Source organism: Anopheles ziemanni, chromosome 2 (assembly GCF_943734765.1).
Source record: "Anopheles ziemanni chromosome 2, idAnoZiCoDA_A2_x.2, whole genome shotgun sequence".
In the NCBI taxonomy this organism is placed as follows: Eukaryota; Metazoa; Arthropoda; class Insecta; order Diptera; family Culicidae; genus Anopheles; species Anopheles ziemanni.
This window is the reverse complement of record NC_080705.1, coordinates 94,519,415-94,545,737: the sequence shown is the minus strand read 5'-3', so window position 1 is coordinate 94,545,737 and position 26,323 is coordinate 94,519,415. Positions and strand designations below refer to the sequence as shown.

General features: G+C 43.0%; 1 protein-coding gene across 1 annotated transcript; it reads left to right on the top strand.

Annotated features, from left to right (window-relative positions):
- Positions 1-13,620: 13,620 nt before the first annotated feature.
- On the top strand, positions 13,621-17,282 carry LOC131281389 (uncharacterized). Its single transcript, XM_058310717.1, has 10 exons — positions 13,621-13,879; positions 13,950-14,085; positions 14,156-14,309; positions 14,368-14,873; positions 14,933-15,049; positions 15,133-15,231; positions 16,055-16,157; positions 16,505-16,697; positions 16,865-16,965; positions 17,059-17,282. The coding sequence occupies exons 1-10, from the start codon at positions 13,621-13,623 to the stop codon at positions 17,215-17,217; spliced, it is 1,827 nt and encodes a 608-aa protein (XP_058166700.1). The 3' UTR covers positions 17,218-17,282.
- Positions 17,283-26,323: the final 9,041 nt, after the last annotated feature.

Sequence of the window (26,323 nt, the reverse complement as noted above, 5' to 3'; positions counted from 1 at the left end):
TTGTGGCAACGGCGTTGAGAATGCTTATACCTAATAAACCGTATTCGGATGCCTGACGTACAATAAGGATAGCATGGAGAGGGTCTTGTCTTGAAGAATGGAAGGAAATTCTTTTACTGCCCATTCCAAAACCAGGACTTTAATGGGACGGAGTTCTCCCGGTTAGGTACTTGCCTTCCATCGGATAAGGTGATTCTAGAACAAGGATTTGCATGATATGGAACAAGAAGTGGGAAACTCAGTTCCTTCAAGTAACATAGACGAGACTACAACGATAGATACCATTACGAACCAGCGAGAAACGATGTGTTGAATAGCAAGCTTTGATTACGTGTTTTCCCACAACGTTTGGATAACCGCTACTTCGTTACCTCCGAAACGGGACGATAACAAACTGTACAAACTCCAAAGGACAGCCTTATCGCTCTTCAATGCTCTCTAACTGTTTTGTACTCTCCTATGCTCAACGTTTTCCTCTCTATTTCCCGTGGAAAATGCGAGACACAGCTGCTAGGCAGAGAGCAAAGGTCGCACAGCGTGACTCAACCAGATCCTTCGAGCGGTGGAAAGTTTTGCTGGGGAAAATTGCTCGTCACATGCGAGATCGGCCCCATGCCACGTTTGGCTGCTGTACTCGCAGCAATCATCCTGCATTCCGTGGTGAGCGCTCAACCCAGCGTCATCAACAGTAGAAGCGGAAACCTGCACCCGAGACTTTCCCCGGAAATAGTTCGCTAAGGATAGTCAACCAGATCGGTCGTCCTTGATTTCATTGTTCCGGGACTACACGCTATTATTTATCGCGCGCCTGTGAATACGTTTGTGTATGTGTGTGTCGGCATATTTTCGGACCATTTTTGAACGCTTGTTTCGTGAAATACGGAAAATGTAGTATGTGATTTATATTTCCTGGTCGGTTGGAATTCGCTAGCATCGATATGCTTAGCCAACGCAATATCTTTCGAGATCTGTTGAAAAAAAAATAAAAAAATACTGCAACCTTAGATCCGCAGAAAATGTCCGTGTGTGGAGTTCAGGTGTTCATCTTTTCTCCCCCCGATGGCACGGTTTACGGTATTGACTGCACCTTTGGATACACTGATCGATTATGCTCCGAGTGCAGATATTTTCTTCCTTTTCTACGGTTTGAAGACCAGTACTAGAGAAACATTTCAGTACTGCAGGAGTGCCACGCATGTGGTCGAGCAAGGAACATTTTGTGAACATTGTCTTTGTGCAGGGCGAACTCATAGTGATGCTCCATGAGCATGCTGTCTTTAAATGTCAATAAGCTGTGATTTCCCGGATGCTGTGATTTGTGCTGTGATACGACATCTTTGTGTATTTTTCTTTTTAATTTTCTCCTTTACAGTTATTTGCCTGCTTTTCGTTTAACTTTCATTTTTACTCGCTTTTCCAAAAGAGCAGGGTCACGAAACAAGTGTTTTCTACTGTTCTTTCGCTTTCGGTCGTGCCATCATAGAGTGACAAGTTCTAATATTGCTACGTTGCGGAAAATTAAATACTGCCTCTTTTCTCTTCCCGTCTACTTTCTTCACTTCCTGATCGCTGAAGACTCCCCGTGGCGAAGGTTCGCACTTTAATGTGTCGGCGGCTGTTATGTGATTGAGTCGAGTCTCAAGGGCTCCTCGTTTCTCTCATCGTTGGTAGGTACTTACGTGGTCTACTCCATGCTTTGTAACACACATATACACACCCATGCATTGCACACTTCCTGCCGCACGCCAACATAGGCCAGTTTGTTGGCACCAGCGCCTCCGGCGTCGTCAAACAGCGGGGGGTCGAAAGGGCACCCTCTCTTGGAGGAAAATATCTTCTACGTGCATGTTTTTCTTCTCCCATGCCGTCACTCATATCCTGGCCGCAGCAAATATTGTATAGTACAAGCGGTATTCGTCTGTTCACGGCACACAAGTTCAATGCAAACATAAACACTTTCTACTTAAGCCTGTACAGCACTCGAATGGTCCCCCGCGTTGCTCACACGGAAGGAAGTTATCCTACTCACAAAATAGCTGATTCGGAACAGTTTTTCAACCTTTAGCTTTTTTCCTTTCCATTCGCTCGGTCTACTAGTAAAACAAAAAGAAAACTTGAGTGTTTTATGGGTTTCTTTTTGTCACATCGGCCTCTCGCGAAAAGTATCGTTTCCCGAACGTTTAAGAAAACGATAAAGAAAAAGATTACTCCAGTTCCAGCTAGCTTTCTCAAAACCAACCAGGTTCAACAAGCTCCAAGCCAGGACGCCGGAACTTGACTGTATATTACGCCGTGAATTCACACCTTTACGGATAAAAGTTTTCATTCGCGAGCTTAAAGAACATCCGCCGGCAGAAGCGGCTTCTAGTTAGGCGCTTTGCAGAAAACTTGTTCGATAGCAAGGAAATGTAAATTGGGTTTTATCGTCCATTTCTCATTGAAAGTATCCATATGCTTCAGAGCTACACAATTCTCGTGAGTCGTTTTCTTCGATAAATGACTTTGCGAAGTGCCCGTTTCTTCACAAAATGTGTTCCGTCACCGCCACAGGAAGCCACGTGTAAACAACAGAAAATGGGATATTTGAGCGCTTTTCCTATCTCTGCATTACTTTGCGGGCAACACGTATTAAATGTGAACCTTCTACTCCCGATTAAAAATAAAACATGTCTTACAAAACGATCCATTTTGTGTGTTACAATAGACTTTGCCCTCCTACATACCCCGATGATTTCATCCAACGTTTCTAATACCTGATGTGAACGCCTTCCGTACTCGATTAATATCTTATCACTTGTGAATCTTCCACTCGTTTAATTCTTTATTTCGAATCATCGCACAGATTGGCGGCGGGGAGAGGGAGAGAGGCATGGCAGATATAGAATGGAGGAGTCCTACGGCACAGTTTGATGGTGCTCGATGACGAAGGTTTTTGGCAATCGAATTTACCTGTAGCTCTTGTTGCTGCTGTCTCTTGAGCGATAAAAAAAAGAACGATGAAAAGGAAAATCGGAAAAATCATCCCATGGTTTTCGCATTCAATATCAACACTCCATCCACCCCACAGCCCACAGGCTCCATTTTGTACATTGATTTTGATGGGATTTTTTTTTACCTCGCTTTCATCGTCGTTACGCCATGGTGCCGATTTCCGTGGCAGTTTCCCGTCGTCATTCGGGGACGCCTCGTTGCACTCCGACTGAATGATATTTTTTCCAAAACAGAAATGAAAAAAGATCCTTGCCGGGGGGGACGATGATAACAATGATAATCACGATTACGATGGTGAACAAATCGGCTTGATCAGAAGATTACTGCTCTGCTCTGGTGGAGGCAGGATGTACTTATTGTTCGTTGTACACGAAAATGAAAACCTCTTAAGCTTTCGTGTGCCTGTGTGTGTGCGTTTTTTTTTGTTTCATTTGATCCGTTTAAGCTCACTGGGATTTTGCAGAAAATGGTGATTCATAGTTACATCAACCGTTTCCAATCTGTTGTTTACAAACTACATTTTTCCAGCCAGCCTCGCCGATGAAACCCATCAGATTTGGTAACCATTTCTGGTATTCATAATTTCTTGGAATGTTCAACGCAGTTTGCAAGCGCTAATATGGTTGATATATTTACATTTTTTATTTGCATCACCATGCATGAAATGTGAACTCCAAACTTATTTCCTTTTGCACTTTTCCAATCAAAACTGCCATTAAAAGGTCCGGAAATAAATACGCAGCATAACAAACCTTACTTGTGTCGTACAAGGTGTGATGTGGGGCCTGAATCAACACATTTGCCGATATGCATTCATATACACGAGCAAGACCTAACACATGTCGTCAGCGATGCGTATAAGCTTTTACTGCCACTTCGCATGCAGCTTCGAAGAGTGCCTTTGTACGTAAAATGACGCTCCGAGTAGGAACCCTGTGGCTGTGCGCAATGATCTGCAAGATGGCAGGAAATGAACTACTGAAATCAATAGTTTGCACTAGCTCTGCAGGGTATCGGCGAGCTATCTGAAAAGGGCCGGTGTGTGCGGATCGAACTGGAAAAGCTTTCTTTTTTCGTGCGCTTATCTTACATATTGGAAGCACATATCGGCTGGGATGGCAGGGCAATTTTCAGTTATTCAGAATAAATTCAATAGTACTTTTGTATAAGCTTTCAAAATAATAAACCATCAACCTCATACGTTTTGAAAAAGCATGCGTATGGTTTGCCATTGACTACCAGTTCGTGCTTTTTTTCTGATGTTCGCAGGTCTGACGATCTCGATCCGATGATAACTCGAAAAATCCTTCCAAGTGAGTGAAATATTTGTGTTTATGGCATTACATTAGCAAACATTAGCACAAAATTTTGTTTCTTAGACGGGAAACCAGAAATAACTTCTAAAAAAATACTTATTTTGTACTAAACTTTTCCAATTTACATAGCTGGTTTGTCATACCGTCGGGCGCCCTGCGTTGTAATATGCTGTCAATTTATACAATCAAAATACTAACATCAGCAGGAAGAAGAGTGCGGGGAGGGGGGGGTGGGGGGGGGGGAGTTAATATTTTTGTAGTGCAAAGCGTGGCATCTCCACTCGCTGTTGCTGGCGATGTTTTTATTGGCAATTTTATGCTGACACAATATTATGATCTTTCTTTACTCGTTTTCGTCGAGGATGAGCATGTCTTTTCCATCACCTGGCTGTTTCTACTGTACACACAGTTTTCTGATATACACTGAAGTCCAAAAATTACATTGACGAAATCACATTTTTCATTTCAATTTCGTTACGTACATGATTTTGTTTGGGCTAAGATTTTTCTCGAACCCCTCCTTGGAACAAGGCACGTGTGTGTACGTGAACGGATCGGGTTTCGCAACTTCAAAGTGGATTCATATGGTTTCCGTTTTGTTTGTCTTAAGTGTGTGAGTTTTTTGCTCACCAACCAGTAGACTTGATTTATCCAGGATAATTGGAAAGAGGAAAGATTTCTAATACTGAAGACATTGCTAGCTATCGAAGCCGATACCCACAAAAACATGGTGAACAAACATCGCAACCCATCGTTTGAACAAGTTGCTCGGTTCGAGCTAAATGGGAATGTGATCGGGCAAACAGAATGAAAAATACACATCGCAATTGAACAAAAAATCGGAGAAATGCCGATTCGTTCTTTCTGCTGATTCAAACGATGAGATGAATTGGCATCGATTTTTCGTCTTTGACTCTCGAAATTTCACCATGACGGCCTATTGCTGTGCGATCGACAAAAACCCGCTCACCAATCCGCTGAAAAGCGCACATACATAGAGATTCTAAGGCTCGCGGAGGCGTGTAACGAGCATAAGTAATCGTTTTAAATAAATTCTCCCCCTTTGCTTTCCCGTTTTAATGCTTGGGCGGATTGAAGAGGGTTTGTAAGGTTGCTTAATTTGTTTCTAAAGCTCCCGATTCCCGCAACCGCCCATGGCCGCCATTGCAATATTTTGTCCTCTGTTTGTATGCGCTCCCTTTCGTAACTCCTTAATGTGCCTTTTCTCTCCTCGCCGTAATTCTTGGTAGAAGGTTTTATAATGGCTTTTTTGGGGATCCCTGCAAAAACTCTACTCGATTTGGGTTGAAAATCAACAATCATTCTCGTTTTCCTTTCATTTCTCCTCCACATTGGAAGGTCCCCTACAGTTCCAGTGCAAAATGAAAAGTGATCCTTTTGGCTTTCATCCTTTTCTCATTCGAAATAGTATCGGTTGCCATGGGATGAACGCTATTCGACGAGAAGGAAATGAAAGTATCCAAGGAAGCGTGGGGAAATGTGAAGGAGTATCCTTGTGGTTTTTGCTTATGCTTTGCAAAAATGGAACTGAAAAGATCTTGAGAAAGAGAAGCAAATCAAACGACAATCAGCGAACGTTTCAATAGCATCGTTTTGAAAGAAATTGCAAACAATCTACAGGAGCTTTGATTGCTTCTCATGGTGGTAAAGAATCCCAACGAACGCTCTCCGGTAGTAAGTCTTTGCTAAGCTATATAAAAATATGCACAAAACCATTGAAAATATAGTGTATATAAAGAGTCCAAGGAGAATAGAGTACTATTTTTGATTCAGTAAAGCAACTCATGTTGTTTTATAGACAAAAAATAATTAATTAAATAAATAACATTTTCCTACATACAACAAATAAATAACATTATCCTTAATATAATCCAGGCTAGGTTGCGCTCATAAATAGTATTTAGCAGGATAACCCTAACTAAATGAGTTATTACGGTTGGATTCCCATTGTGAGTTCACAAACAAAAGTGCAAACAAGTTCCTGCTTGATTTTAGGACGAAACATTTGTAAAGTAAATGACCCATTAACTGGACGGTTGGATTCCAAAAGCGGCTCCCCTTACGTCAACCATCAAAAGGCAAATACCGACTTTTCAACTTTGTTCCCTTTTCTCCTCTAGCGCTTCGACCATCGTTTCTCAAGGTTAAGAAGTTTGTTACTTTCCTTTTCTCGATCCCAGTCACGAAAACAAAACGATACAGCAGGCTCATTCATTGTACTTTCAACGTTGCAGAAAAAGGGCTACGCGGGGCATTTTTTATTTCCAGTGAATCATCATCAATCTCTTCGGAACAGACCCGTAACAAGCTCGGATAAAATGGTCGCTTGTTGCGCTCATGACAAACTCACGTTGATTGGAAAGTGTACATGAACTGGCTCCGGCATTAGACGTTGGGGCGGGAGATATGGGTGGGGTAAAGCTATTTGAGAGATTAATTTAGAACCGAGCCTCCCCCTAGACCGACATGCCGCACCCCCACACACACAACCAGAACCACAGAACGGATGGTGTTGATTGAGCTACTCTCAGGGGCGATGGCGAGCGATGGGCTCTAATTACGATTTAATTCAAATGAATGTCACTCTGATCCAATTTATGACGCGCTTAAAATGCGATTATCGTCACTATTACCTATGCCTTGGCGATTGCTGTTTTCTAAGGAATGATATAGCCTGCCCGAGTAAGAAACAAGATAAGGAAGTCTTCATAGTCGTTACCTTAAAGTTGCATAACCGTTAATCTTTTTACGGAATTCGAAGTATGGAAGAGTTAAAGTATAAAACTACCCAAAAGCAGAAATCCCACACAACGTCGTTGAAGGGTTGCACAGGATTTACAACATTAATCGAATGAACGTATGAATTGAGGAAGAGAATAGAATGGGTTACCTCTGGAGAAACGTCCTGTCATACAAATGATAGTTCGGAAGTCTTTCATTCTAATCCTGATAAATGCGGATCACCATTCTCTTAATCGTTATATTGTCGTTGCTGAACATTGAAGTCCTCACAATTACTCCTGGGTTTACATAATAAAGTCTTTACACGAAACGCACATGGGATGGCGATAGTTCTTGCCTTGTCGGTGTGGATTATAACTATAGATTGGATTGGCGAAAAGCTACCAACAACCTCTCGGAGCTCAAATTGAAGCTGTACAAATGTACTTTCAAGTTTTTTTTTTTCACCGGGACATACCAAGACGGAACTCGCATTCTACAAGTTCCGCTCGTTTCCTACGGTTGCAATGGACTCTACTGTGTTCATTGCGTACAAGCCGAATCCAATTAATTAGTCTCCGACCTACCAAACCGTCATCATCATTATGATACCAACCCTTCCCTCCTGCTGTTCCAGGATGTGCAGTCTGGAAGTATTAGAAACGAACTTCCGAACAAAACGGGACGGCGGCCCGGGCGGGAAATGCAGAAATGATGATGGATAGGTTGGTTGTGTGGTTTGTTTGTTGTACTGATTACTTCCAAGCATAGCCGGGTGGCCATTTCAGCATGCATCGTGGTTTGCTCGTCGGGGGGATTTTGCTGTGGTCAACCGGCACGCCGACAACATGAGCGTAAATACTCGAAACGGTCCTCCGGGATCTCCGGTGGGATTGAAAGCGATAAAAGCGAGATGCTGTTCGAAAGACGCCTTACACACGCCTCTGTTGGTCCTGCTCGGACACTCAGTCAAACACTAGCCCTCACCCGCGCTATTTTCCCAATAAGCCGTTGCCATACAATGCCACTTAGCTTAGAGACAGGTTTGCCGCTGGCATTTGTTGTATTGGCATGTAACATTTGAAGCACGAAGAGCAGTTGCCGAAGGCCACGCAGGGTTTATGTGTTTAGTTAATTTTCGTTAGGCCACTCAATGAATGAAACCACCGTGTAAATAAGTCGACGGATTGAATCAATACTCCAGCGCCATTTCACCGGCCTCCGCTTTGGGTAATCAGTAAACAAGGCGGATGGTTGTAATGCCTTATGCGTACAAAAGTCGAACCTCTCGGATATCCTTTTGCCATACTTGTTGGAGAGGCCGAAAAAATAGATTAAAAAAGCTACAGTAGGCAGGGAATGTGCTTGTGTACGATAGAATGCTTTCTCTACAAGCAATCGACAAGCAAACTGCGGGTCCGTCCTCCGTCCTGCCTCGTATCTTTGTTGCGCCCTCACCAAAACAACGGCTCGAATGGGACAATTTTCTCGTTTATTCGGCTGTGCTTTATGTGAGCAAATCAACCGGAAAGGGAAACGCAATCGAAGAAAGCGCATCAAACTGGCGTAATCGACAGCGATATTAGGAGACACCCGATAGGCGGCATTGACAGGCGACCATAACCATCGCTGTCAGGAAAATATTTCAATTATATACATCCACTGTCACCACTCCGTTCCAGCTACAGTCAGCGTCCTTTCCCAAGCGTGTCAACGAAGCGGTGCCGAAGCATATTTGTTGCTTCTTCCGCACTAACGCTAGCCATAGTCTTCTCGCGGACAAAAACTTCCCATCCGGTACGCCACATCCGGACGTATATGTGTGTGGGAAGCACGCTGCGGCTGGGTAGGGGGTGGAATTCTTTCACACCTTTTCACATCCATCACAGCGCATCCTATATCAAGCCTCGATGTCGTTTGTCCATCCATCCGTTCTTCCTTCCTCGATGTACCATTTGCAACGGCTTTGGATGAGTTTTCAAGGAGAAATGTTGTTTGAAAACGGTTTTTAATGCATTTCAAAGTAACGGAAATGTGTTTGTCAACCTTTGGGCATTATTATCGACCACAAAGCACTCCTTCGTAGTGAAAATTGATCAATTTCCACACACCTATGATTCACCGTACCAACTTAAAATAGTTGCCTATCTTCCAGGTTAGTCTTCTCCATTTACAGTAGTATGGGAGATAAGCAAAATTCCCTCGCTGACACTTTCCACGGCGCATCGACAAGAATTCAACCAGAAGAACCACTCAACCACAGCCCACAGAGTGTTAAATCCTTCTTCAACAAGTTGCTCCATCTTGCGCATAAAACCAGACCTGGTTACTAATGGTTTACAGCTATTTGCCTCCAAAACGTCTACCCTTTGTCCTTCGCCTGTCTCACCGCTTGCGTCTTTGTCCACTTCCGGAAGTGGTAATTACAACCCGCAGTCGGATCGAAACATGAGCATAATTGACTCATTTTCTGCACCTGCAGCCCCGTTCCAAGCCTCTGTCCCATCCTAGCTGATTGTGAAGAGAATTCAGTTTCCGCCCGGAGACGAACAATGATGAGCGCACACTGCACCACTTGAACCATCCGGACGTACCGGAACGGTTGCCGAGAAGAAAGATCGATTTGAGTTATGCATCCGGTTTACTTCAGCTCACTTTTCCGCTCCATACCACCCACAGTCGCCACGTGGGATGGCTCAAGCATGCTCTTCTTCGCTTTCGACCAGCGAATATCCTGAAGTATCCAGCACGAAGACAATTTGAAAGTTTTACGTTCGGAAAAGCGCACTCTAGCTGTGTAAAATCTCAATGTTTTACTGAGCAAACCTGTTGAAGGGGTAATAAAGGCACCAGGAAGTTTCTTCAGGAAGACATCTCAAGCTTACGGTACTTAAAACTAACCCTACCTTAAAGATGGAATTAAAGGCGATATGCAGCAGAATGGCAGCCGTGTGATGACACGGCATGCTCTTACGAAACGCGTGGTTGTTCAATCTAGCAACCCGACAGAGCAATATTAATAACCAATCTGTCTTTCCTTTCACCACCACCACTTTTCCACTGTAACTTTGAGTAACTTTCATACTACCCTACCTAAACCTCGTACCTTCAGTTTGTTTAATCAACTTGCTGAGAGATAAAATGAGCAGAACATTTTCTTTAATATAATCCTAAAGAATATACAGAGGTGATTGACTTTAAAGAGGAACACCATTTTTTTTTACTTGCAGTATATGCAATCCAAACGGAGGCAGCATAGTTTTTGTATAGCATAGTTAAATCAAGGGTATGTACAAATCCCTTTGAACGAAGCCTTGGTCACCAAACACTGACACACACAAAGACTGACGTCACAAAATAACTTATTATATTCCTCCTTACCCACATAAGGCACGGGCTTTCTATGGTTTAATAAAGGACCCTACGCGAGTTTCAGCTGGCAGCCATATTTAAATGACTATTCACTGAACGTAGCCCGATTGGCTTATCCGCCGTTGTCGTTATGCAAACATTTGCGCAACACAATAGCTGTCTAACCATTGAAAAAAACCCCGCAAGCTTTTTCACCTGCTTGCGAACGATGTACATGTACACATTGGTTGAATATGCCATTTTATTCCTTCGTGACGTTGACATGGGATACATGCGAAATTAACTCACTTAACCCAGGAATTTCATCGTGCACATCCTTCGGCACCATTTTGGCACACGGTTTGCTCGGGGTTTGAAGGTTTTTTCTGCTTTCAAGGTTATAAAGGGCCGTAAGGTTTACATTTGCATTGTATTAAAACCGGAGTGCATGAAAAAGATGAAGAAACTTGCCAATCAGGGCAGGAAAGGATAAAGATTAGCCTCCCACCTTCTCCTACCGACACACCACGCGACGGGTTTTCATTATGATTGACAGAAATGTAAAATTTTCATACCACGACAATTGACACAACTCGTTCGGTATCCTTTTCCAGCAATTCCGTTGAGCTACGCTGGAAGGGGCAGGGTGTTCTGATAGGTGGAAGGTGTTTGACAGGCCACGACGCCGGTGATTCGAGCCGAGTTTGCTTAATGATTGTGCATAGATAAATAATCTGTCGCTCGCGCGAGAGCGGGAGGGCTAGGGAAAACTTATCACAAGTGCGAAAATTTATAATCAGCGTCACTCGCAGCTGCGATCGGAAAGCGGCCCGCTGGCGTAGCTTATGAATTAAACATTTCGCCATGACGCTTATTTCACCGAAAAAGTGTAAATTACGTTTCTCGGACGTTTCTTCCAACTGGAGCTGATAATATAATGTATTCACCCGTATTCAACCATTTAAGCTTAAGTAGAATTTCTAGTTTAGATCTGTGCTAAGTTTGAAACACAAAATCAAGTTATAATTATGTCATGGATTTCATTTGTACAAAAGAGTAGATACAACTAAATACTTTGCATAATAAAAATGTAATCTGAATATGTGTTAATTTCGATTAAGATAACAACATTTCACATCATTGGATCGAAGTTATGCCTCATGCTATTTCGATAAATTGGTGCAGGTTTAGATTTGGTTAAAAACCTGATGTGATTAAATCGCGATAAAAGCGTAATAACGATGACGCTGTTGTTGGCATGTGGCCACCGGAAGAAGGCAAATTTGTTCACACCGTTGGCAGGAAGCGAACTTTCTCGTCAACGATCCCCAAAATCGCCGGCTTTGGAAAAGCGGAAGCGCACACAACCAACGCACACAAGCATACGCAGCGAACCGGCGGTCCACCAGTCTATTGGCCCGGGGTTTCCTTCAAGTATCGTTCCCGCCCGCCACAAATCGGTCATGCGGAGAAGGTTCATGCCATCGTTATGCTGAAAGGCGCGCAACAGTGTGCTTCCCTTCTGTCCGCACTGTTGTCCAATTTCGACCATGTCCACAGGAAGGAAGTCTGTTTTGGGGTGGACGGGAAGGACGGGAAACGTCGGGAAAAAATGAGGGGCGAGACGGAAGTGTGATGAACTTACACAGGAGGAAGGGCAGGAAAGGAATTTTCTCGTCACAAGGCCCGGAAAACAGGCACAAGGTTAGAACATTTCTTGGTTTGTTTCTTTCCGTTTCGCCATTTTGTGTGTAGGTGTGTATGTGTGTTTGTGTGAGTATGCTGTAATGTAATTTCGTACCGGTTACCAGCCCTCCTTCCGCGCCCCTGGCCAGGGAGAGGGAGCGCCTTCATCGCTTCAATTTCCGCTGGATTCTCCGGGGGCCTACAAAGCATCATGTGTCTTAGCCCGAGCTCAAACCCGAAGAGGACCTTCCCCTGGGGTGGAAACAAAACGCCATGCAATACCTTTTTCGGACCAAATCCATGCTGCATTAATGGAGATTTATCTGCGCTCCTGTCGACGAAATCGGTTGGAATAGGTTCGGCCCAAGTGGAGACCTGTCGCATCGGCGCGAGCACATCAACCTACCACGGCGGAAAAAGGATTTGGCGAAGATTCGTGCTGCACCAAGCGTGTGATTTACAGCAATTCGAGCGCCCCATGTAGCCCTTCACGTTTAAGTGACCGACCGGACAAAATTTGCTATTATTTTCTCACTCCAGCCGATCCAAGGATGGCTCAATATAATGCTGGACGGCCGTACATCATCGAGCGCATCCGGCAGACACCTTTTTGCGTGATTATCGGATTGCTCGCGCGATCATTGATGAATGTTTTTTTTTCTCCATCTGTTCCTGAGTTTGTCATTCCTTGAGGTCGCTGAGATTCTGACGCTGGAACTCTGGTCATTCATCGCTGAACAGTCCATTCTGTGGATCTACACCTCAAACCAATAAGTTAGCGAATATATTAAACATGACAGCCTGAAAGGTTCACATTTTCACCGGTCATCTCGGGCCATCCACAAAGTTCAACACCTTCTCCATCGACCCCCAACGCCCATTAAACGTATCCAGTTTCACTCATGCTTTACAGTTTCCTCGACAGCCACCGTTGGCGTTCGTCCTACCCAGCATTGCTAAGTGATTAAATCGAATACCCCCTTAGTTCATGAGAAATGCAGCGAGAGGAATGGCGTTGTTGAATCATGAATGAAAGTAGTTACGACTAATGAGCCACTTTTGAGTCATTTCCATGAGATAGAGGCTTAGTTTTTTTATTTATTGGCAACAGATAAGCTAAAATCGGAGCTCTTAACTTTAGTCGGAATAAATGTTATGTAACAGTTACTATTATTATTAATTTTCTTTTAGAACGCCTGATGTTTGAAACTTTTAAACTATGATGTTTTTTAAACTTTTTGAAGGTTTGGTTGAAACGTTAAAACATTCATGGATAATAAGTTAATAATTGGGCAGGTGGAAACATTTTAAACAGGTCTAAACAATGTCGACTATACCCGACGGGATGATCTGGTAGTGATTGGCTCGAGAGAAGTGACAAAAAGAAATACACTTCAAACAGTGACCTCCATTCCCGCAACCAGCGAAAGTTCCAAAAATGTAACCTCGAAAGTACGCCACCGACAAAACGCCATCCAGTTAGCACGAGCTTGAAAGCTGTCCCGTGACGCGTGTCCGCAGCCGCAATACAATGATGGAAGATGGCAAACCGCGGAAACCCACCCCCAATGGTCACGGCCTTCGAAATCCACGTGACCTGAAGAAGACGCACGCCGACTCGTGGCCAAGCACGACCAAACGCGCCTCGCTGCCAGCCAGTCCGAAAATCATCAAAACTACCGAAGATGACTCGAGCGTTGGGGACGTGTTCGAGTACTGCCCAACGCAGACATCTGTCACCACGCCGTCTACGGTGGAGATTGACTACGGAGCCATCAGTCCGAGATTCGAACGTAGGGCCATTCTCGCTGTACTAGCGCGTGTGTGTGTGTCCCTGTCCTGATTGGCTCTGTCTCGTTGCAGGCAAACGGTTCGAGTTCTGCTATCCTTCCGTCTCGAAGGAAGACTTCTCCAACAGCATATCCATCGACACGCACGACATCGACCGCAAGAAGAAGCGCATGTATCCGAGCAAAACTCCGGACAACTCGTTGGAAAAGTATGAAGGCTTTGCCGGTGTCCGCTGTTTCACAGTATTAACGATCTCATATCCTATATGCTTTCTGCAGCGAGTCCATACTCGATGGATCGATGGGGAGCAGCAGCTCTCCGAGACACAGTTCCACCACCGCCAGAGTCAAGTCTCCGTCGCATTCTCCCCGGCACTCCCGCCGGCAACTCAACAGTGAAACCATCAACATAACTTCTAATCCGGGATATCAGGTAAGAACTTAGAGCATCACCTCCAGCATCCCGTTTTCCTCTCATGCCATTATTGCAGGTTCTCCGAAACTCCCACTCGACTCTGGATCGCACCTGCTCGGACAGTGTCGTGTCGCTGGCATGCCGCAAATCGACCAGCGACCTTACCAGCGAACCGGCCATGATGGGTGGGTGCTCCATGGGAGGACGTCAGGGACGTCGCCGGAGCAGTCACAAGGGCGGACTGGCGTTGCTAGCGAGCCGGAAGGGTTCGCGCGACTCGATCAAAAGTGCCGCCTCGAACACGTCTGTCTTTTCCAACGAAGACATTGGCCCGCTGGCCTTTCAAGCGTCGGCTCGGGGTCGCCAGAGGAGGACCTCCAACTTTCTCGAGCTTCCCGTGCCTGACCACGCGAGACCACGTGTCTGCTCGCTTCCGGAGCGCCCGTACAATCCACGCCAGAGCGACGATCTCTACCGATTGCGGCACTTTTCTATCAGCAAAGGAACTGTGGTCAACTGCGGCGATTCAATCATCTCGCGGAGGTCCAAGAGTAACACGAGTGTCAACTCGACGGCTAGTCGGTGAGTAGACTGAAGCAGCCGGCAGAACGACAAGTTGTCAATGGTTATTCTTGATCCAGGGCTAGCGAAAGGTCACCCTTCGAAGGATCGTGCTGCGGCGGAGGTTACGCCACCGTGGACTCATTGCCTTCCTCGCACGGCGACGACGACGACGAAAGCGAACCGATTGCCACGAGGTAATTAAACGGGGGCTCTGCCCACAAAAAAAAAGGAAACAAATCTCGGTCGGACAGCTTAAAATTTCTTTCTTCCTGCTCAGGTACCGCGTGGTGATGTTGGGCGACTCTGGCGTCGGTAAAACGGCCCTGGTTTCGCAATTTATGACCTCCGAGTATATGCACACGTACGATGCAAGTCTTGGTAAGTAGTGAAAATGGACGCAAACCTGTAGAACGGGATCCGGTGGGTTGGGAAAAGCTCGACTATAAAGCGAACCTTTACTCTTAATTGAAAAATGGCCCAACCCGTGCAGTAGGGTTTTGTGGCTCTATGGAGAAAAGGTAGAATATCTCTATGTTTCCAACGCAGCACATACAATGTATACTACTAGTTGCCATGGATGTTTCATACCATTATGCGAATGATGCAATTGTTACCTATTATTGCATCGAAACTGGACTTTTTGTGCGCTGAATAAGAATGATACAATTTAATGTAATACAAATACAAATTTAAAACAAAAAAACAAGAACATATTACCGGAAAAAACATAATCTTCACTAAAACAAATCATCGATTTATTTTGACAAATTAAGTAAACCTGCCTGGGAATACGGAAACAAGGAATATAGGTTGGACGAGAGTAAATTAAAGAGTAGAATTTCCCAGAACGTAATTGGAGACGTAACGGCCACGCAGAACTAACCGTTTTTCCGACGATGATGATGATGATGATGGTGGTGGTGGTGGTGGTGGGGAGGCTATGTGATTAAATTTGATACCCAAGAGGAGCACAAGCAGCAAACAAAAAAAAATATCGCATCATGCTAACTCCTCGCCAGAGCAACCGAAGGAGATCGGACCTGGGGTTGTAAAACATAATTATCAGAATCAGAGGAGTGAGATGAGCTTTGAATCGATTCGTTCTTTCGCTTTTCTTTTTCCTCTCTACTATTCTCTTCCCTTTCCCCTTTGGAACGGCGACGCGCCTCGAATTTCGGGTACAAAACGGTCCGAACAAACGATCGGAAAGATGATGAGTTTGGCGAGAAGACCGTTAGCGTGCTGCTGGACGGCGAAGAGTCGGAGATGATATTCATCGACCATCCGAACGTGGAGATGAGTGTAAGTAAAATGACTAGATAACGCAATTGCGTAACTCAATCGGTAAAATCATTGGAATTCTAGAAACATCCGTTTATACTAAAGAATAACTTTGGCCATAAAGTCCTAATGAGATAAATTCACATTCAGAAAATTCATGCTCTTCAATCCGTGTTACAAACGCCATTATAAAAGGAAAGGCTTATACTATACCGTTCGTGGTTTGGAGCACGTGACAGATTTCCTTTGCCCGCAGATCGATTTGTACGATTTGTTGCATTTGGCGACATCATTACGGACGCATTTCGTAGCTTGCAATCGTACAGAATCAGAAAACAAACATATAATACGGTTTCCGCATTCCACAGGTGGAAAACTCTCTGTCTACATACGAACCGCACGCTTGCGTGGTCGTCTACTCCATCGTCGACCGAAACTCGTTCCGGGTTGCGGAGGAGATCCTCAACTATCTCTGGTCCGAACACTACACCAAGGAAAAGGCGGTCATCATCGCGGCCAACAAATCCGACCTGGCTAGAGCTCGAGTCATAACGACGGCAGGTAAGAACTTGGAAAAAGTTGGCATGCTCTGCAACCCAAATTCATGAAATACAACTTATCGAACTTCTTTCTGGATACACGCACTTGCAACTGGCAAACACACACGCGCTGAACGAAATGATACGGGATTCATCATCGTCCTTAAATCGACGGGTGAAACCTGACAGAAGGAAAGCAACTTGCGACGTCACGGGAGGCAAAATTCATCGAAACGTCGAGCGGAATTCAACACAATGTCGACGAACTTTTGGTTGGCGTACTCAAACAGGTATATTAGCGCAATGTGCTGTCATTAAACAGCGTAGTCACGAAAATGATTATTATTTCTTAATGCTTCCTGAAACATTTACATCTTTCGCAGATTCGCCTCAAAGAGCAAAGAGAGAAGCGTGCCAGCGCCACCAATTTGCGAAACTCGCGCACCCAAATGTCGCTGCATATCGCCAAGGAAATCCTCCACAAGATCTGTCTCACAGACATCACCAAATCGAAAAGCTGTGAAAATTTGCACGTGCTGTAAATAAGCAGCGCAAAATCCAACAATTGGAGAAACGCTCAGTGCAAGCAGTGGTTAGCGGTTATGTTTTGTGTACGAGCGATTTTTATTAACCAAAATGTTGTCAGAAAAAAAGAGAATTTATCAACACTCACCCACCATCACCTCAATACACTCTCTAACTACAGGAAACAGAAATAGGCCCGTATCTCCGTGCATTGGTATCAGTATAAAAAATGATGGAAATTATTAAATATGTATTGCATTATTGTGCTAAATGATTGGGTTCTGTGCTTGCGCCCGTGCGCCTGCAGACTTTTGTGGCATTGTCGCCTACGTTGAACGTTTTCCCACCGAGTTAGAAAATGTTGACCACATTAGAGTAAAACTAGTAGACAAAGACCAGCATACCAGGAAAAACCATGGTAGCTGGATCCAGGGAGACGAGTTAATGCACAACTGATTCCGCATGGCGATCTTTAGAAGTCTCGAAATGAACTAATCAGACCTAACTACTTCAAATGATAACATGTAACAGTTGAGGCGTGCGACAAAAGGCGTGAGCTACACTTTGCAAAACGTAAACTAAATCCATCAAGCAAACCCAAACCCAACATCTATGCCCTATAGATAAGAAGCGTGCATTACACTACTCTGCGCAAAGCGATCGCAGGAAAGACTGGTATATGAAAATAAAAGCATGAAAAGCACTATCTTGTGAACACGCCACTTATAAACACATCGTATATGCACATCGGTATATACAATCTTTACAGAAGCAACGCAAAAGGATATTGCCGTAAGAGTTTGGACTGTTACAATGCAGACAACTTATCTACTATTGAACTCCAACTCCGACGGTCAAATGCACTGTTTGAAGAAATTTAACCTTACTGCTTAAGGCACCGAATCTCTTTACATATATACAGATATGAAGCATATATACAACATTATATACATATACAAAAGTATACACATGTTAGAGCATATTTACGGACGTGCCGAAATGACGTGCTATCGTGTAGAATTTATCGAAAATTTGATGTTTCCGATGCTTTTCATGGAGAGAACAGTTTATACTCTATAGAAAGATGTGATCATTCAGTGTGAGTGTGTGCCGGGCATGCATCAAAACCCAAACTGCTCCCGTGTAGTTTTGATGTTGACTTTTTTCTTCTGGATGCTGGCCCCGATTCCCCTGCTTCCGGATAGCTCCATTATAAGGCGAAAATTGTGGCACGAATGCCCCATTTATGATCCTTATGATTTTTCCTTGATCTTTAGAATCCAGAGCTGATCAACTGGAAGGTTATATCGAGTTATGGACATTCAAACTGCGCCACATGCCATCTCGTAGCGAGACAAACTAGAGCAGTGTTTCTGAATTTCCTTTGGAAAAATAAAATGGTTTCCGTATAATCCAAGTAGAAAATTAGTCCTTACCACGTTTAAATATTCTCGCTAGCGCACAACTACGATATCTTCCGCGCACGCGTAGATTTTCTATTCTTGTGTGACCTAGCACCAGTTTTTTGACCAATTAATACTAATGAATCTTCTCATATCATGGATGTTACGAAGCTGTAGGTTCCAAAATGAGCCAATTGCAGCCCTAGACAAGATTATTCAACACAATACTCAAGCTTTAACGTATACCAAACAAACTGCACATGGAATGTTACGTTTAAAACAGAAATAAGAATCAGATAAAAACAATGACTAAGCTTGGCACCATGAGCTACTTTTCAATGTTTTTCGAAAATGCTTAAAAATAGCTGATATGAAATAGTTCTTCGACAAGTGAGAGCTTTGTGTTAATTGTTAGCAAATTTAAACCACATCATTTTTTTAAGTTGTAAAAAAACATCAACTACAAATTTCTACCAAACGTTATGTTCACTTCAAACATCGCATCGCGTGCGTTTTGAAAAGATTTGAATACAATCCCAGCTTCGCAATCCTCTTGATGTTTGACAAAAGCGGCTTATATTAAATCTAGACAAAAGTTCATGAAATGTTATGCTAAAATACAAGGGGGAACAAAGGAGAACAATATCAATAAAGTGAACTGACGACGAGTTTATTTTTCCAGAGCAACTAAATGCTAAATGCACTGAGCATCATACTGCGGCCTAAAGGCAATCAATCATGCGCCAATTGAGTGGTTGTCGAAGTACTTAAATAACGGAGCAAATCGCCGTAACGATGAAACGAAAATTCAAGGTTCTATTTAACGCGATTAGAAGGAAACAAAGAAGAAAACAGAAAGCTCTAAACTATGCTGTATTGAAAAGTAAAATCCAAACTTAGGAACGAAACCGTCGTTTCATTTATTTTCTGCGTATACATATACTATAATGAAGAGATCTGTCAATTATATCCCCACAATGGCGGCTTATATATTCTCGGCTGACATCTTCACGTATTTCATATGAGGAAACTATCCTTTCTCACGTGATGCTCGAACGAACGAATCAAACTATCGCGTAACTAATAAGTCTAAATACGCGTAAGTAGACATAATCGTGTGATTGTATTACTGTGGATAGTTGTCTTGTAGACAAAGATTATTGAATTTGAAAATAAATAGATATTTGGAAGGCAATCTCTTATTCGACGTTACTGAAAAACAACTATCTGAAACAATACAATTCTACCAGTACACTATAAATAAACACATTATTCGTACACAATCGAACGCGATTCAATCGACAAAGCGAATGATTTTATCAATTATGTCTAAACAATTGTTTCTAAGGGATGACATGGTAGATACATATTAGTAGAAAGTCTGTCGATTCGTTGGGTAAAATACCAAACTGCCCTACTATCTACCAAAAAGAATTAATGTCATAGAATCTTTCATGAACCTTCACAGTTAAACTTGTTTGACCACCTTTAATAGCGTAGGTCTGAAATAAGTTAAGTTAAATCAAACTAATGAAGCCGAGCAAAGGAGTAAACTAAACGATACAATTTGCCAAATCGAACCGTATAAGATACGGGGTGTATGAAACCTGGGGAAGAAATTTAATATAATTTGAAATGTGACTATGAATGAAAAACCAGAACGCTTTTATCTTTTTAGTTTTTAGTGAAACAAACAAAACTGATGTAAACTTTCTAGAGAATGGATATATATATATATTTGAGACAAAAAATCAATAAAATTATAAGAATACTTCTAGCGAATGCTATATTATATTTCTTTGTTCATATTTGAGGACTTCGTCATTTGGAAAATAATGTCGAGATCAATTTTATTTATAGTTGATAACTTGTAGCTAACATGTGGTGAATGATGTAACATCGAATGCTTGATACGGTTTCACAATCGCTGGATGGTAAGATTGAACGAGTGACCTGTTGGATAATGCATAGGAAAGTACACTGTTTGCCCTCTATTAAACGTGATGGTTAAAAATCAAAACCCCAGCTAACAAATGTTCAACTTGGAATCGCATTTTGAACCAACACATTTGGTGTTATGAGTTACGTTTTCCTTCATAACCTACATTTGGAAATTATTAGAGGTGCGGCCGGTCTTTTCCTATATAATTATACACCTCGGAAACATACCCTTAAGGTAATTGGTGCTTATGATTGTATATTCCTCTATCTTCTTTACTCTTGGGCTAACGTTGAGCATCTCCTTGGCTATAATGATAATCTCAATAATAGAAAATAATGGCACAAACGCACACACATAAACTACCTCGTCGTAAAGTTTAAAAATCATCATCTCTTCGGAGAGATATGAATAAATGGGACTTTCAGTAAAAACCCTAGGACGTAGGTACTACTTCGAAATCGTGAATACTTTTACCAAGCTCATGCTAAACTGATGACTCGTCAATCAGTTCGTAGCTCATTCCAATATATTTTTAACTGATCGTAGCAGAACAGCGTAGAATAGAAAAAAGCAGAACTGATAGTTAACGGCATAGTGTATACCGTTTACAAATACAGTTCGCGTTACTACTGGTGGCGAATTCTTAACAAGCAAGTGGCCTACTCTCGGTGTCAAATCAACATGCCAAAAACCACCACACCTTGCTTCTTCAAAGCTTTCGCTCCGGACATTTGTCGCGCCACGCCGTTGTTGTTTGCAAATCACGTACGCCGCGAAGAAATTATCTAAAAGCCACTCCGTCAGCCGTTTGACGACATTCAATTCTTTGCCACACGGTAAGATGTCTGCCTGCTCCCCGTTTCGCGTTTCGTCCATCGCGCATCGATCTGTCATCGGACGTTGGCTGGCCTTCGGATGCCGGAATTTTGATTTCGATATTCGGTCCACGACGGCTGCGGCTCGGATCGGTTGGGCACGCTTGGAAAGAGATCTGGTTAACACGTCTGATGACGGTGACGCAGACGTCACGAGTGATCCACAGCTGCACGCTGTTGAACGAAGCCGATAGGGCGAAAGAAACCTGCATGACCTATATATAATGGACGATGCAGAGTGGAAAGTGTCGACGATGCAGAACGCGGCGAAATTTTCGGTAGGAGCTAGCGTATGATTGCTTCATTCAGAAGAACGCTGCTGAAACCAATTAAAGCTTAAATAACAAAAAGTCTGAAAAAAGAAGCTACCTCAAACGCTGTAGAGTCGTTTGAATTCCATATTGAAGAGAATTATCAGTTTGTTAAGCATTATGGGGTTGAGGTAGGGGTCTTTCGGTTTACTTTTTATCCTCAGTAAAATTCAAAAACTGGTCTCACTTAAATAGGTCACGCAAAGCACATGTGCAGATCCCAAAACTTCCTTCCAACGCAAAGGAATGAACAATGGAAAAAATCAATTTAATGTTCCAATTGACACCTTATCGCTAAAATCTCATAAAACCTACCGATGACCAGCGCCGAGCTTTCACTAACTATCGAAAATACCTTCACCACCATCGCCAGTTGACTGAGTACTTATGGTTTACTTTTATACTATGACCGTGTGGGAATGGAAGAGTTATTTAAAAGGGAAAACTGTGCAAGCCAAGACATCGTAGGGAAAACTTTGCAATCATATGACGCATTTCTCTATATATCTTCCTGTATTAATCGACTAACAAAATCGCTCTCGTCCAACTCTCGTGAGTTTCGTTTTCTACTCAGTTTTAACAGAAACCTCTACTGCACTGAAAGAAAGTGCAATGGTTTCCGGTACGCTAGGTCCCGCCATCACCAACGAGGCTATATCACGGGATATATCAGCACGAAACAGAGCGTGCCAATGCCGACACTGGCTTGCTGATGGAAAATATTTCATCCAAAAAATATATAAATATTGGCCCAAATTTAATGCGACAACTCGCCATCATTAGGGCCATTTCTCTTTCATTCAGAGCAATCCAAGCGAGATTCGGATGAAAACCCCCCGTGCAGAGATCGACAGAGATCAACGCAGAAAATCGACTAAGACAGAAAGGGAAAGAGGAGAAAATAATGCGTATGTCCGAAATCGAAAACAGTCCAAACCCGGGCACTAATTTAATGGCGGGAACTTTAAAATTAGCGACCAACCAGTTCTTCTCACAGCACCCCTCCCTCCTCTTCCTCTCTTCGTTTCCTCTGTAATAATCAAAATTAACCGAAAACAAAGCACAACCGGCGCAGCATATAAGTAGAAGGGTGGAAATAGGGTGGAAAATGCAACAAATTATTTCCGCCATAGAGTGAAAGCTCTCTTTTCCATCATCAAGCCTTTTGCAAAGGCACCAAGACAGATTACAAAGTTTTTAATTTCTGCCCCATTGACGCCCTTATCACGGAAGTTTAATATTGATTTGGCAATTTTAAAACATCCATTAATTAAATTGTTTAAGGATCCTTCATAGTGCACTGTGCATTTGCACACACAAGTGCGGAAACTTGAAACTCAACTAAAAACCTGATGTTACCGAACTCAATTAAATTATTTAGACTCACGGTCCAAATGATGACAATTGTGCGGAACATTGTTCATTTGTTTTCCGTACGACCAGCACGGAATACACACTTGCAATTGGAAATCATCACATGGCCAATGTGAGAGTGTTGGGCTTGGTTGAACTTCCGTTTCACTCCTACGAACCATTTCCCATTCAAACAATTGGCGGATATAACGACGAGCTACCCTAGGAAGGATTGTCGTCAGTATGTTACATTTTTTCTATGTGTTCACATTTTTTTAACAAACATCTCGATCATAAGATTTGATAACTATACATAATGTAATACGTGTACCTTTGGTACTAGTTTTAAAGATCGTAAAAAATGTCGATACTCAGCAACGCATACGTAATCGACTGAAGACAACTTTAATTCGATAATAGTTCAACCTACAAAACATTTGAGGTGTGATTTAGACATACGTGTGAATTGAAAACTATGTAGTAAAGGCATAGGCGGAACATCAAACGGAAACCATCTCTAAATCCCAAACCGAACTATTTTTTGACCAACCATACAAACATACCAAGCAGTCGTAGATACAGTTGCTGTTACCTCAATTCCTCATTGATACGAAAAGGTTGAAGAGAGTAAAATGAATCGAGCTCCATTGAACAAATACTTCAAAATAGGTTTTTTGCCATTCAACATAAGAGCATACTCAACTTTGAGGCCAGAATGCAATGTGGGAACTTGTTTGGAATCGGTTTGATGTAGTAGCCTCTGCAGAACAACACAGTCCGCCTGATCCTCTTCTGACCATACAGATACTCCACAAGCTTATACGCAGATAACGGAAAATTGAATCCAACACACCAGCGGGTTACCTGACCTTTTTACCCAATTGCCATAACATAACACGCACTTTTGTGGTCTTCTTGAATGACTAGTTGCAATCAAAGAGCATTATCAATCCCTTTGGCAGCCCTTTTTGGGATCTTTCAATCGAAGATTGTAACCATACCGCAGCTCAGTAGAGGCTAATCAGTTGTACGGTTGGGTAATGCATAATAGCATAGCATAATTCGAAGTGAGTAGTGCCGTAATGCGCCCTTTAAATCCAGCTAACGTATTCTAATACAACGGTCAATAGTTTTATGAGACTCCAAATAAAAATCTATGTTTGAAAATTTAAAATGATTGCATCGCATTTGGCATTTTAAAAATTTTTCATGGCCTTAACTTGCGGTGGTTTGTATTCCTACACATCGAATAACGGAGGTTCTTACCAATGAGATAACCGCTGGTCAAATTAAAGAAGAATGCCTTCTTTCACATGAGAAGGCGAATTCTACCTTTCACAGCTCTTCTAATTGGTAGTTATTGAATTTTGCAGCCACATTTAAATCTCATGAGAGCGAAAAGAACCGCCAAACAGCCAAACTCTGCTGTAGCACAGAATGATGCAAAAGGTGAGACGATTTTTGAAAAAAATCGACGATTTTTTAAAATATATTCTGCTTGTCATATTGTCATTTAACCTCGTTAATCGAAATGGAAAAAAAATGTTTTAACAATACAAGAGTGATAACAAAAAATAGTCCTGTATATTTGATTGGTTCCAGATGCAACAAGCCTACCAATTTACCAATTTGATTATTTGAAACACGTTAAGAGCCGAAACTTTGCATATGTACAAGGAAAAGCGATTCTGTTAGTTATAAAAAACACTTTTTTTTAAAGAAACCTTATTTCTAACAGTTATAAAACCGTTAGATTACGCACCATCAACAAGCTGCTCAATCAATCGATTGTTCAATAGCAAATATTTTCGTTTGAGTAGCCCAACCAGGCAATCTTCTACACTTTCCCTTCGATCAATCATTCAAAGGTAATCGCCTTTCAAAATGCTGGACCTACAGAGAGCAGTGGAGAATCGAGCAGGAAGCAACAACTCGTTGTTCTGGAAAAAAGGGTAAGAAATACGTTGCTCACATGACTCCACATGCATTACGCTCCATTACAACTTCAACCTGTCTTCCCGTCCATATCCTGGTACGGAAAACATCCAAAGAGAAAGAAAACTATTACACCGTGAGAAAGATCGCGAGTAAACATATGTGGATCGCGAGAAGCATAAGAAAATGCTCCACCGAAAGAGAGAATAAGAAAAGAAAGAGACCTTGCCCATCGTGGAAAGCGTAATGACGAAGCCTCAAGACCGAACCGGGGGGTCCACGGAACACCACCATCAGTTGAGTTTTGGTATCCGAACGGAACAGTCGATCGTCGTCGGACGTAAAGTGGGAACCGTTCCACGGGTCGAGCAGTCGCTTTTATTTTTCGAGCAGCCATCGAGAGAGGTGAGGAACCCGAAAGGTGGTGTAGTTGTATGTGCAGACGCGCAACGCTGTGCCACTGAGAAGAAAACCGATCAAGAAGGCAGCACACAACAACGCTGCACACAAACACACGAGCAGCATCTTAAGAGGCTACAACTAATCGAATTGTTTGTGATGCTGGCAAGAGATTGTGACTTGCGGGCGTTTGTGTGAGTGGTTAGGACCTCTCGTCCGAGGCCTTTGTCGCTCGGAGGTGCAGCAACACACGTTCAACTGGCCGCGGAAAAGAAATTCGTGGCGCATTCGCAGTGTAGACACCGCTGGAGAAAGGAAAATGTGAAAAGAAGTGCAGTGTAGAAAACCGAGCGGGGTGAGCAAGAAAGTGCAGTGTAAGCAGTCGGCCATGACAAATCAAGTGGAGTGAGAGAGCTGGCACACCGATGGATAGAAAGCATCCGATCATGGCGTTCCATCCGGCCAGCTAGGGGAATGAAGAACGTGCGCAGAGCTTTGGAGCAGTAGAAGACGTGTCAGGTTGTGAGTGAATGCCGACGAGTGATCGGAAAAGCCGGCCTGGTGTGGGCGCCGATGGAAGGGAAAGCGCACTGGCTTGCGGTAGGGTTGGTTGGGAAAAGTCGGTGAAACTCGAGGGTGCGTGGCCGTTCGGTATTTGACGCCGCAGCACCCGATAAGACCCCCGGTTGGACCGGTGGAAGTGAAATCGAATCGGATGCGGTATGGTAACAGAAGTGACAGACGAGTGACGAAAAAGAAAAAGTGGCCGCGCTAGGCATGGTGAACGGGAATGAATGAAATGTCATAGCAACAAATTTTACAAATATATTCTCATAGTTTTTTAGATAAAAATTTGCTGTTAGTTTATTTCATAAATTTAGAAATTGATAAACTAACAGCATTTA

Excerpts from the sequence above, each read along its gene's own strand:
- LOC131281389 (XM_058310717.1), top strand. The coding sequence starts at position 13,621 with ATGGAAGATGGCAAACCGCGGAAACCCACCCCCAATGGTCACGGCCTT. Across the intron at positions 14,086-14,155 it reads CCGGACAACTCGTTGGAAAA|CGAGTCCATACTCGATGGAT; the intron begins GTATGAAGGCTT and ends TGCTTTCTGCAG. Across the intron at positions 14,310-14,367 it reads CTTCTAATCCGGGATATCAG|GTTCTCCGAAACTCCCACTC; the intron begins GTAAGAACTTAG and ends CCATTATTGCAG.